At 44.5% G+C, this 14125-nt stretch overlaps 1 protein-coding gene across 1 annotated transcript in view; it reads left to right on the forward strand.

Annotated features, from left to right (window-relative positions):
* The first annotated feature begins 5058 nt into the window (after nt 1–5058).
* RETREG1 (reticulophagy regulator 1) overlaps nt 5059–14125 on the forward strand; it is a 45093-nt gene continuing 36026 nt past the window's right edge. The window contains exon 1 of the mRNA XM_035124941.2: nt 5059–5283. Within this exon, the coding sequence (XP_034980832.1) occupies nt 5114–5283 (170 nt within the window). The 5' untranslated portion in view covers nt 5059–5113. The remainder of the gene's footprint in view (nt 5284–14125) is intronic.

The following is a 14125-nucleotide window of genomic DNA, read 5'->3' on the forward strand; positions in this document are numbered from 1 at the left end:
CCTCCCCCGACCCGGAAGTGCACCGGAAATGACGTTTGCACAAGCATGCAAACGTTATTTCTGGTGCACTTCCGGGTCTGGAGAGGCCCATGCGCACAAACGATTTTCGGCATTTTTTTCCTGACACGGAAGTGCGCCGCCGCGTTGGTAACAGCAGTTGGTGGCAGCGGGCGGCGCAGGTCATCGCAGGCCGGATAAAAGAGGCCTTCAGGCCGTATGCGGCCCATGGGCCTTAGTCTGGGGACCCCTGCTTTAACTCCACAGGTCACAACCTCCAGAAGGCTGGACCAAATCACAGTCCTCCATCCTGACCTGTGAAGAGGCCCATTTATGTTGGTTTGGAAGGGGGCGGGCAGGAAGCACTGTCCAAAGGAAGAAAAAAAGCAAGAGATGAAGCTCAGCAAAGACACTATCTAATGTTTTGTTAGGGGGAAGAGTAGGACAATATATGCAGTACTGCTGGTTGTGCATTATCAGGATGTGGTGCAAAGGAAGACCTGGAGATTTACTAGTCTATTTAAAACTTTGAGTGGTTTATTGGTTTGATATTTCAGATTACTTTAAAAAAAGGAGCCTGAAAACTCTCTCCACTTTCAGCCAAGATTCCATTTTCCAAGAGCCCTTTATCTGCACAGAACACACCTCCCTATGCTAAAGGAGCTGTGCCTTTTAAGGGATCCTGCCTCTTCTAATGTCACAATGTTATGGTTCTGGTCTCCATAGAGACAGAGGAATCTTAAAGGATGCTGCACAGCCCACTAGGTTCACTTTGAAAGTAGGATATGCCAAGTTGTGACTGAATTTGCAGAGGTCTGCCCAGGTTACCCCCAGCATGTGACCAAAGACATAGAAGGAAGTTGCAAATAGTCCACCATCAGGTACAAAGTGTTCAGAGCCTTGGGGATAGACAAACTTTCAAATACTTTATAATACATACAATGGAGCTACAGAAGATGGGAAATGAGATGAGCAAACCAAGACAACAGGGAAATGAATTTTATGTGGAGTGTGAGAAATTGGTTATGAGTGGGAATTAATTAGTGTGATTTTGTTTAGTCTGACTGCTAATTGAGGAGACTTGAAAAAGTATAGGAAACCCACCCCCAAGGAAGAACTGGAAATTTACTAGTCTATTAAAAAAATTTCAGTACTTTATTGATTTGATATTTCAGACTACCGGTACTTTAAAAAAAAAAGAGTCCAAAATGTCCTCATTTTTATCAGATGAAGATTTGGAGTAACTGTTCAAAGGAAACATTCAGAATTTGTTCCACAGCTTTAGTACAACCCAATCTATCTTACTAAAGCTAAGAGGGTCTGCATCAATCAGCACATGAATAGGAGACTGCCTGGTGAACCCATACATGCTGTCTTGAATTCTGCGATGGAAAAAAGATGGGATATAAATGAACTAAATAAGTAATCCACAGAGGAAGTTTTGAGTAACTGCCAGTAACTGTTGGTTCTGAATATTCTACTGCTTCTCCTCTAATCCTGAGCTCAGCGTTCCAGAATGTCTGTGTGGCTGGGGTAGAGAAAGAGAACCCATCAAAATGATGGTGAGCTTGGAAATTCAAACTGCCCTAGCCCTCACTACTGGATGTAGAACTCTCAGCTCCCAGCTGTAGTTTTGCCAAAGGCTTTAATGCTCAAATCAGATTGGTACATAAGGCAAATAACAGATTATATGTACATGATTATAGGTAGCCGTGTTGGTCTGACGTAGTCGGGGGGGAAATAAAAAAAATTCCTTCCAGCAGCACCTTAAAGACCAACTAAGTTTTTATTTTGGTATGAGCTTTTGTGTGCATGCACACTTCTTCAGATACAGATTATATGGTTCAGCAGGTACAGGAGAGGTTCAGTGCATGCTAAGACATTGATAAAACAATCGACATGCCCCTGCACCTTCCTTTTGAAGACTGAGGTGGACACAACTATATTTGCACAGCAAGTGGCCGGAGTCACAAGACCAGGCAAGTAAAGAGGCACTCCTTTGAGCCGGTTGACTCCACAAGGTTTGTTTTCAACAGTGTTGTCATCTCCATAGAGACAGGTGGACTTGGCGCTCGCCCAGTATTAGTCTTACTCTCGGTGACCTCAGAAAGGGAAGGTGCCTCACTGACAGGAAGAGGCATTGGAGCAGCTCATGGCAATAGGTGTTAGGGTAGGAGTGTCTAATGTTGGAGGGACCACACTCCTTGGATCCTGATCTCCATCCTCCAGGCCACAGGACCCGTCCCCAGAATCAGGCACTTATCTGGGTCCTGATTCTACCTCTCTCATCCCTGTAGGACCCTCAGGGTCCTCCAGCTCCCAACTCTTTGAGCTTCTTCCATTCCTTGGGTCTGACTATTGCCCCCATGACATGCCTACACAGCTCACTTCTAACTCTCCCAAAGACCCTCATTCTCCTTGACAGCAGGGAAGCCATTGTCCTGGGAGTAGGCCACATCTATAAGTCCCTGAAGGCCTCATCCAATAACCTCTCTGCCTGTCTTAACTTTTACAAATCTGCCACCTTTGCCTCCAGGGCTTCATTCCTTGGAAGCCATAAGCTCATTGCACCTTGGGACACACCCACAACCTCTGTCCAGCAGGCAGATAGCCATAGAAGTGACAGACAGTGTAAAACTCTGTACATACTGGCATCCTGCCTCCATAATTGTTTCTGGAGTTTGTGTTACTTTCAGAATTTAGGTGTTTTATAGGTCAAGGAGACCCAATACAGAAATGATTAAGCTTTCACACACACCCTATTGAGCAAAAAAAAAAAAATTCCTTCCAGTAGCACCTTAGAGACCAACTACGTCAGACCAACACGGCTACCTACCTGTAACTAGACTCTATTGAGCCTTCATGAAGGGTGAGGAGAAAAATACTAATGAGAAGTAGCATACTGGGAAATGCTGAGCTTTCTTGCTACAGTGGTACCTCGGTTTACAAACACAATTGGTTCCGGAAGTCTGTACTTAACCTGAAGCGAACTTTCCCATTGAAAACAATGGAAAGTGGATTAATCCGTTCCAGACAGTCTGCGGAGTACTTAACCTGAAGCGAACTTTCCCATTGAAAGTAATGGAAAGTGGATTAATCCGTTTCAGATGGGTCCGCGGAGTACTTAAACTGAAAATACTCAAACCGAGGCGTACTTAAACCGAGGTATGACTTATTACAAATGCCTTCTTAGTTTACAAACAGACTCTTTGTACAATATAACTCTACCCAAAAAAAGCAGGGTGGAAAAGAACAGCATTTAAGAAAACTTGCGTTGTTTTGGTTAAATTATTTACTGTGTATTATCTTGTATTTTATTTTGTGAACCGCCCTGAGATCTTTTGAAGGGCGGTATATACATTTAATAATAACAAATAAATAAATGTTGTGATGCTACTAATAGCCCAAGAGGCTTTAAGGGCAACAATGGTGCCTTCCATATGTTTTGGGACAATTCCCATCATTCCTGACTACTGGCTAAGCTGGCTGGGACTGATAGTAGTTGGGAGAACATCTTCCTTAGGGCTCCCTGTGCTTTATGAGAAGCAACTGAATATTTGAAAGTCTTCCTCCATGAGGGAACCCTTCCTCCTAGAAGTACAAACTCTGAGATGACATTAAAAAACCCCACAAAAAAACCCCCACCATTATCTAATTTTCTTAGTTTGGATCATTGCTGTATAAAATAACTGACCTTGTAAGCAGAGTTAGATTAACAGAGGCAAAACAAGATCACTCTTCTGAGGCAGTTTCAAGGGCAAAAGTGGCACCACCAGGTTTAAGGGCCTGGGCAAAATGCCTTCTGCTGCCCCTTCACCTTATTATTCCCTTCAATAATAATAAGTGGATTGCAGGACCCTTTTTTCTTCACTGATCAGACAGAGAAGGGAATTTATTCATACAGTACCTGCTTCTTAACAAGCAGTGGGTAAGGGGCCTTTCTCTTTTACTAACCTTTGTTGAAAAACTCTTATATGGTGCATGCCTCCATCATGCCTGACAGCCTCTATGAGAAGTTTTAAAGGAAATTTAAAAAAACTGATCTGATACTAAATACTTAGAACCAGGGACAGTCCTGGATTTACAGAAGCCGCCCCAGTTTCTGATTTGATCCCGGAATGTCCCGCTTTTCCTTAGGACTTCCCTATTTTCATTGGAGAGGGACCCAGGTGGCGCTGTGGTTAAACCACTGAGCCTAGGGCTTGCCGATCAGAAGGTCGGCGGTTCGAATCCCTATGACGGGGTGAGCTCCCGTTGCTTGGTCCAGCTCCTGCCAACCTAGCAGTTCGAAAGCACGTCAAAATGCAAGTAGATAAATAGGAACCGCTACAGCGGGAAGGTAAACGGTGTTTCCGTGTGCTGCTCTGGTTTTCCAGAAGCAGCTTTGTCATGCTGGCCACATGACCTGGAAGCTATACACCGGCTCCCTCGGCCAATAATGTGAGATGAGCGCGCAACCCCAGAGTCGGTCACGACTGGACCTAATGGTCAGGGGTCCCTTTACCTTTATTTTCATTGGAGAAATATTGGTGGGTATGGAGTTACATGGCCACCAAGCCAAGGAGGTAAATAACTATACAGTACAACCTTCAGAAGTTATCTGAAGGCAACCCTGTATTATGATTTTTTATATACAGTGGTACCTTGCAGATAAGTGGTACCTTCCAAATAAGTAGTGGTATAAATAATAAAACACTCCCCACTTACCCCACCCTTATCGCCTTTCCAGCGCGTGAGGCGCAGCTTCGTCCCCGGATTTTATTTTGTTTTTCCATACGCCCAACAGCGTCTCCGAAAATTCTAAACCGCCACTCGCTCTGAGCCACTGCGCACGCGCCACGCCTCTAGAAATTTATACTCCGCTCGCGCCGCCTCGCCACGCCCAGCTTCTCCTCCTTTCACCTCCCCCCAGCCACCGCGCGCGCGCCGGCTTCGGCGCCTCCGCCGCTCCCCTCTCCAAGCTAACCAATCGCCGGCGCTGCCCAGCCGCGTCGAAAGCTTCTCGTTGGTCGGCAGGGCGTGCGGGCGTGCCTCGCACCCGGATGTACACAAACCCCGCCCAGCCGGCTCGCCTCTTCATCTAGGTTCTGGTCTTGGGTCAGCCGCCCCTACCGAGATGGCTGACGAGAAGGAGCAGGTGGCGGCGCCGGGTCGCCTTGACTGGGAACGGCTGGCGGACGAGGACGGGGGCTGTGAGGCGAAGCCCGTCGGCGGGCTGGAGGCGGCGACTTGGAAGAGGCCGTTCTGCGCTCTGGCCGCCTTTCTCTGCGCCAACCTGATCTTCTGGTGAGAGAGACGCGCAGCCACTGCGCTAATCCTGTAGCCCCCCCCCCAACACACTCCCGAAACATATATATAGATATATGCGTGTCCCTTTCTTTCGTTCTTTTTCCCCACCTCAGTTGAGCCTCGGCTCACCCTCGCCCTCCGCTCCTGGGCTTTGCAAAACGTGCAAATGAACTGTGAGGGGGAAAGGGTGCATTTGAGCATGGGCAAAGTGCCTGTTGCAAAAGGCCCAGGCCGTTGGCTTCTAAACTAGCAGCGCCCATTCAGACGTTTCCTGAGAGGGGCATGAAGGCAAAATAATGCCACCCCACCCCTTTTCTCTCTTGTCAGTTGTTTTCAAGCAGTGTGCCATGGCACCCTAGGGTGCCTTGAACGATAGGGGTGCTGCGGGCAACACTGACCTCTGTCTCTCTCTCCAGAGGGGCTGGGGAAACCCAGCCAGATGGGTGGGGTATAAATTTATTATACACACACACACACACACACACCGTATATTCCGGCATATAAGACCACCCCCAACTTTTCCAGTTAAAATATAGAGTGGGATAAACTCACCGTATAAGAAATACAACCCAGCGTATAAGACAACCCCTGACTTTTGAGAAGATTTTCCTGGGTTTAAAAGTAGTCTTATACGCAGGAATATACATAATATAAATACATATATAAATTATCTTCCTCTGATGCCCTGGTACTGAAGAAGCATCCTTCTCTGAGCACAGTTCCTTTGCTTTGCTAGCCTTGTGAATGCCTGTTAGGCGTGCTTGCTTTCCATGAATCTACCTAATCCTGTAAAGCTCATCCTGCACTGAATCCCATAAGTTAATTATTGTGCTGTGGGAGGAAGTGCTTTTAATTTAAGCAAATTTAAGAAATTATCTCATGCAAATTGAATAAATATATATTTTATTTTTATCTCCATACCAATGAGGTTTTCTCACATTGGGTAGAGATGGAGAAGGGAGCATTCTCCATCAGAGGGCATATGTCATACAGGTTGAGCCCCAGGATGGAGAAATCAAGCTTTGCCGTCCTTGGTGTTTCTATTTAAATTGAGCGCTTCTTAACTGTGCTCGCTTTGAAAGACTCCTTTTGGTTTGTTGGGTGCTGCCGCAAAATGTTTCCTAGAGAAAAGCATGGGAAAGGAAACCTATGGAAAGAATTAATGATCCTGGGTGGGGTGGGGTGGGGTGTGATGTGATGGGGGATAACCAGTCACTGAGGGTAAAATAATGCTAGTGGCCACGAAGTGGGCTTTGTGAGACGTGTTGCAGAAAGTGAAGATGAATCAGCTGTGGCTGGATGATGCCAGGGAGCATCAAAGGCTCCTTAAGAATGTTTGAAGGGAAGGTGGGGCACAACCTGATGGGGCAAGGTGAAATAATGACCAGGAAGTGCGTATAAAGTAGAGCATATAATCTTGCATAGTGGTTACCTTGAGGATCAGGGTGATTCTGCAAAGTTGACAGAAAGCAGAGTGACAGCATCCCAAATTGCACAGTCTGTTTATCCCACTCTTTTGTTTGTTGTTTTCAAATAATGTTTATTAATTTTCAAACATTTCAACACAAAAACAAAAAAGCAAAAACAAAACATAGTCAAAAAAGAAAAAAACATATCAATTCATTACATTAACTTGACATTGTGGACTTCCTCGGTCCCCCCCCCCCCCGGGGTCCATTTATTAAACCTAAATTAAGCAATTTTCCTTTATCATCTTAAATCATTCTAACACAATTTTTCCATTATTTCACAACCAATTCTAATCTACACAAAGGGGGGGGGAATTGACTATCCTCAACCTATAATTCATTAATTAATCCAAATTAAATTTATTTTCCCATCCACCTCTAATTCTTCCTTTAGCCTCACAATTTATACCCCAAAAATTTTCCATACATTCAAATATTATTTCTTCTATCATAATAACCTTTAACCACATTTATCTAATTCTACCCCCTTTCCCTGGACTCTGGATCTCACAGGTGCATCTACCAGCTCCATAAAACGTTCCAGTTTCAGACCATCTTAATCAGAAAATAACCCATTGTTGCTCCTCACCCTATTCCCACTCTTTTGCCACCTATCCACCACTCTCCTTTCTTTGTCCCCTGCGCCCCCCCCCCATTTTCTAACTGTAGCACAGTACCATCCAGCTATGTTTCCACTTTTCAGCCTATCTCAATTTCCCCCCCGGTTAAGCTCAGGCCCCAGCATGGATCCTGCCCTCCCTCTCTCACTGGGAGGACATTATTCCATGCTGGTTCTTCTTTGAGGACTCCTTGAATCGAACATAAGTCTTGTTCCCCCTCTCCCACTGGGGGAACAGTATTCCATACTTCTTCCTTCTCTTTTTAAAGTTCAGTTATATTGCCCAGGACTGATAGGTCTTCCTCCTCTTCTGTAAAGTCATTTACAATGTCCCCAGCTGGTGCTTGTTCATCTTGCTTCGCTTCATTCTCTACTGAGACCAATCCACCTTCACTTTCCACACAGTTCTGTCTTATTTTGCAAATCTGTATATTGTTCTGCCGCAATTCATCTCTCATGTCCAAAATCAGTTCCAGGAGTTTTTGAAAGTCCACAGAGTCTAAAGAGCCAGATGATGTTGTGTCTACAGACATCCTGCTCGTCTCAAATTCCATAGGAACTGTATAGATTACAATGTAGGAAGTGGCGCTGTTCGTATTTCCAAACCTCAGGAACAAAGTTTACATCCGATCTGGTTATCAACTCTCATTTTTAATTCTTGTTCATATTTTAAAAATCTTATGTCCATTTCTAAAAAGAGCATTATCAAACTTTTTGTACACAGCCTTATAATTGCTCTCTCTTCAAAGTTAACTGTTCTCAGCCTCAAAGAGTTAAACAAATTCCTTCCTATTGTGATGTCATAATGGCGGTTGGCTGATCCCTCCAGGGACCCGACTCCAGTTCCCAGGGGGTTTTCCCCAGTCCAATTTAAATAATTTTGCAGGGATTTTAATGTAGTCAATCCTTCTCCCCTTTACCCTGCCTCAGGGTTTTAAGTCCAATCCTTGGAAGTTATTAAAGTCCTGTCAAACTCTCTGGCTGCAGGCATGTTAACTGCATCGCCATTCTCTCAATGGGGGAGACCGACTTCCTGTTTAAATCTCCTCCCGTGGCCAATTCTTTTCAATTGAAAAAAAAATTAAAAAAAAATTCTTTCTGTTACTCACGGTGTCCAATGTCTTCAAATCCTTTTTTGGTGGGAAATCCACCACTCCTCCACTGCTGGCATGGAGCTTCGCTCTGTAAGGGTAGCGGTATACTCGAAAATGGCGCCCGTGACTCTCACTCCGCTCGCTCTGGAGCTCTTAAAAAGAGCTTGCCAGGGAGCAGAGGAGTCGCTTTGGGGCGCAGCCGAGTTCTCACGCCCCCCAGAAAGCTCAATCTGGGGTTCTTCTGGGGCACTGCATTGCTCTTGCGGCTCCCCCCCCTCACAGCGCCAGGAACCTCAGAGCTCGAGGATTCCTCGCTGATCAGCGCTGGCGGTAGACCAGAATTCTCGTTTCTCCCACTCTTTTGTCATGGATTCGCACTGGACTGCCAGCCTGCTGGCTTTATGCTTGAAATTGTCCCTTTTCAGTAGATTCTTCATACTCTTATTTTCCTGGTGCCCAAACCAATCTCTGTCATTTCTCCCATTCTTTAGTTTTTCTGTGTTACCAACCCTGTGCTTTAGGTAACTTCTCGTTTTAACCTTTAATTAGTCCTCTAGTGCTTTTCAAAACAAGAAGCATGTGCTTTTTTTCTTCAAGTGGCATCTGAAACTGAGACACTTTTCCCCCTACACTGGCTTGAAGAGAACATTCCTAAAGTCCTTGCTTTTCATTACCAAGTTAAATACTCAATGGACTGGGATGTATAATTGCATTAATAGGTAAAGGTAAAGGGACCCCCCTGACCACTAGGTCCAGTTGTGACCTACTCTGGGGTTGTGGCACTCATCTCGCGTTATTGACCGAGGGAGCCGGCATACAGCCTTATATTTGATCTCTCTTCAAAGTTAACAGTTCTCAGCCTCAAAGAGGTAAACAAATTCCTTTCTTCATTTTAAAGTACTCCTCAGTCAGACAGCAGCTTCATTATTGTGTAAAACATTAGCACTGCAGCACTTTGTCCTTTGATTAATTTCAAGCTCCCTAGTACTGTATGTTAATTGAGGCTTATAAGTATTTTAGGTATTTTTAGGGTAACCTGTTGGGCCTGTGTATTGCAACCAGCTGTACAAATAAGTCTTCTAGATGTTGTACTTGCCTGCTTCTACATAAAAGACCTACATGGTCTGGAATCTTCCCAGGGGGCTGATGTTGACTGAGGTGGGGGTTGTGTGCCATATTTATGCTGATGTTTTTGAGCAGTGCTGAAAGGACCTTTTTATTCCCCCACTACAGTATTTTAACATCTGATGTTACAGTACCACTTCTGGTATCTCTTTTGAATTCTGCTTTTATTCAGCACCATGCAGTCTTGTGGTGATGTAGTTTTAAATCTATTTTAAACCACCCTCATTCTTTTTATTAAGTGGGTAGTATATACATTTAATATATGACTGATACCGTGTTTCTCCTAAAATAAGACACGTCTTATATTTATTTTTCCGCCAAAAAAACACACAACGGCTTATTTTCGGGGGATTTCTTTTTTTTTTTAAGCTTATTTACTTTTTACCAGTATTAAGCTTTCAGAGAGTTTTGCTGGGTTGGGGCTCGGCGCGGCGCGCACTGCCGCTCTTCCCGGGTCCCGCTCAGTCCTATAGAATAACGTAAGAGCAATCTGAAATTGACAGGAAAGGATTGTCACCTTGTCCTCTGCAGCGCTTTGCCCCACAGCGAGCCCTTCAAGGCTCCGCCGGCGCCGCTGGCCACCAGGTGCTGCTGCGGATGCGACATCGGCTCCTCCTTCCGCCGGCCGCCGCTCATTGTCCTCTTCCGCCACCGCCTCCCTCCCTCCCCGCCGGGCCGCCGCTGGGTCGGGGCTCGAGCGGGAGCCGGTCCCCGCGGCAAGAGGCGGCTGCACGGGAGCCGCTTCGGGGAGCACAGCGCAGCGCGAAGAGACTGGTGAAAGGCAGCTGTGGCTGCAGGTGAAGCCCGGGATCTGCGTGGGCGACTGGGGACGAGCGCCCTGAGCGCTGCGGCGGTAGTGAAGAGGCGCCCGATCAGCCCGCTTCTCAGCTGATCAGGCACCTCTTCGCCACCACCGCAGCGCTCAGGGCGCTCGTCCCCAGTCGCCCACGCAGATCCCGGGCTTCACCTGCAGCCGCAGCTGCCTCTCACCAGGCTCTTCGCGCTGCGCTGCGCTCCCTGAAGCGGCTCCCACCCCCGGCTTATTTTCGGGGGATGTCTTATATTTATTCTACTAATGAAAAGCCTGACATGGCTTATTTTTGAGGACCGTCTTATTTTAGGAGAAACACGGTATATGGGTGCAAATAGAGCAAATAATGTATACATGTTAGAAGTTTGTGACACCCCGGCTGTGTTTGGACAATGCTAACCAAGTTATACATGAGCCTTCTGCCTGCACATTCAGCCCCTTTGCTGCTCTCTGCAGCGAGCTATAATTAAATCAGGATGTCTCTAATTGACCATAGTTTCCCATTTTATCTGTGGCTACCAGCTTCAGAACAAACCAGTTTTTTAGAGCCTCATTGGTTTAAGATCCTGGATTGTTCCAAAGTGAGTAATTAGTTTTTACCTGTTCAGATAAACACAAAGCTGAGGTTAATTAGAAGTTCCTGGTCTAATAACAGTCCATAACTGGACCATTGAGACCAAAGAGAGGAAAAATCCAATTCTCTGCCAATGTAAAATTGCTTCTGTCCCTACTGGAGGTGGTTTTTGCCTTCCACGGGTAACCAGGCAAATGGCTATTTTCAAGACTGATTTCATCTCATGGATGTCAACCCTTTACATGTAGTTCTTCTATTTTATTTTGGGCTATGCACTTAAAGTGGGGGTTGAGGCCCATTGAATTCAACATGCCTTCTGTTTACACATTAATCTTCTGGTTTGCCTATCTTCTACTGTTGGTCATTGATTTTGTCATTTGTTTCACTACAACCCATATACCAGTGCAAACCATGAATACCTACACAACTTGAGGAACTTACTTTTAAGCTTATTAGACTGGTGGTGCTTCTGGGTTTTTAATAGGTTCCAAGTTTATTTTTTGTAACTTTGGATTGTCCGGCCCTATTGCTGGGTACTTAGAAGCATCTACACATTTTTGTCTTGATTTGTGCTTTCTAAGTTGCCTCTCTTGTAACAGCCTTGCAACTTATTAACCCACAAAAATACTTACAGTACTATCATCATGCCACACACTTGTCAATCAACTGAAATCACAGCGAAGCCAGATGAGGCATTTTTGCCTGCATGGATCTGAATCAAATAGTGTGGGTTCACAGCACTTGTAAGTCTTGATGATCTGCTGTTCATTGCCATTTGTAAAGCACTGAGCGCAAGGCTTTGTAGGTAGTGCCAATCAGGTAGACGATAGTCTGTGCCCACAAACTCGCTTTTGGACCAGCCACAACTTTATCTGCCCCACAGATAGGCAGGTGGTTGCGGCTTGGCTGAAATAGCATCACTGACTAATTAGGCCTATGCGCCAGAGGTTCCTTACCACTGGCTTAGATTTAAGGAAGCCAATTGATCCCCACCCCACATCCCCAGAAACAGTTGTTTTTCTATTGAAATAAAAAGGAGAGATTGGGGAACAGTAGCTCTTCACAGTTATAGAAGCTAACTACAACATTACATGGAAATGCTTGTAACTAAGCCCTCAGGTCATTTTTTAAAAAATAAAAAGCATCTTTGCAAGAGGGTTATTTAGATCATAGAAACAGAATTGGGAGAGGGTACAGAACCCTTTGAGTGAAACTGGATGGCAGACTATTTTGTAAGAATCCAGGATTTCCTTGTTAATTTCTGTTTTTGTTCATCTCTAGTTGGTCACTGAAATTACATGCATTTTTGCAGGAAGTTGATGTCTTCACCAGAGAAAATGCTAGGTTTTACAGAAACTAAGTACAGTACCCGTGTGACGCTGTTTGTATCATTCTTGTCTCTAGCAATAAGTATTAGATTAAGGACAAAGCTATTGTAGCTTAAGATGCTAAATTTAGAACATTAGCCAAGGGATTTCCATGTATCTCTTAATTCAATAAACATTTCAGAATGTATGTTTATTTTTAAATAAATAAATAAATCAGCAAGCGTCTCTCTATTCTGAATCGCAATTTGTTCTGAACACTTGAAAATAGTTCAGCATACGTTCCATTCAAGTCAATGGGATTCAAGGAGCCTAACCATGTGCAGTTATGCACTACGCTGTTCTCATGAAAACAGCTATAAGAATATAAGAGCTTTGCTGGATTGGACCAAAATCTAGTTCCACATCCTGCTTCTCAGCAGCAGCACAGCAGATGCCTCCATTAAGCCCACATGCAGGGCTTGAAAGCAATACCCACTTGCTTATACAGTATTCCCAGTTGCTGGTATAGAGAGGCGTACTGCCTCTGAAACTGGATAATAGCCACTGATAGGCCTATCCTGTGTGGATTTGTCTAATCTTTAAAAACCATCTAAGCTGGTGGCCATTACCACTTATTGTGCCAGGGAATTCCAGTATTACTTATGTGAAATACATTCTTTTGACTGTTCTAACCCTGCTGACCGCCAGTTTCTTTTTGATTCTACAGAGATAGACTTCTTACTCTCTTCTTTCTTTGCATAATGCATAATTATACAAACTTCCATTATACCCTTCCACTTATGCTTTCCCCACTCAGCTTAAAAAAATTCTGAAAGCTTTAGCTTTTTCTCATAGGGCTCATTCTTTTGATAACCTTTATTGCCTTTTCCTGCACCTTCCTCTGTTTTTGGAGGCCGGGCAAGGAGCATTATGCACATGTGCATAGATTGTACGACAGCATCGTGATACTGCCAGTTCTGTTTTCAAGCCTCTCCTAATTATCCTCATATGGAATTTGCCCTTTTTCACAGCTGCTGCATGCAGAGTTGACATTTTTACTGAGCTACCTTCTGTGACCTAAAGATCTTTCCTAGTTGGTTACTTGGTTAATGCTGTCTCTTTTCCAGCTACTAGTCCCAGGGAGGCTGTGCAGATTTGGACAGGGGTCTGGGTTTGGGGTGCATGAAGGCAATCCAGCTCCAGTCTGGGTGGAGCGTTGCAACTCATTTTTGGGGGGGTGAATGCATTCTCCCAGACTAGGAACTATCAGTGAAGGTGCAAATAATGTTGGTTGCTAAGAGTACACTTTACCAGCTAAGGCTTGTTTCAGACTGCTTTCTATTGAATCATATTTTGTTAGTTGTATTTTAAATTGCTGGTATTTTAGTTTTTGTAACCTGATTACTCTGTGATTTTAATTATCTTTTTGTAAGCTTAATAAACATAAAGAAAATAAAGAAAAAACTTCCCTGTGTTCCACAAGAACTCCTTTGTTGTCTAGTGGCTCAAATGCCATGCTGACTGTTTCCAGCTTCTGATGTATTTACAAACATTTTATATTTTTGGTCTTAAACATTTTCTAAATATGCCCATCACATTATTTTATTTTTATTGCTTATTCTCAATTAGCATTTGCCAGCATTTTTGCTCCTTTTCATTTTTCTTATTTGGGCTTCCATTTTCACCTGAGGCACAGCTGCTGCACCTTTCTTCCCAGCCCTTGGACTGAACAGATAGGAGGTTCCAGGTGGAAGGGAATAAGAAACATGCAGACATTGGGCTGTTCAGTTGCAAGCAATTTGGGAGGGAGTGAGCTGGATTGAAATCCAGCCAAATTTTC

Source organism: Zootoca vivipara, chromosome 8 (assembly GCF_963506605.1).
Source record: "Zootoca vivipara chromosome 8, rZooViv1.1, whole genome shotgun sequence".
NCBI lineage: Eukaryota > Metazoa > Chordata > Lepidosauria > Squamata > Lacertidae > Zootoca > Zootoca vivipara.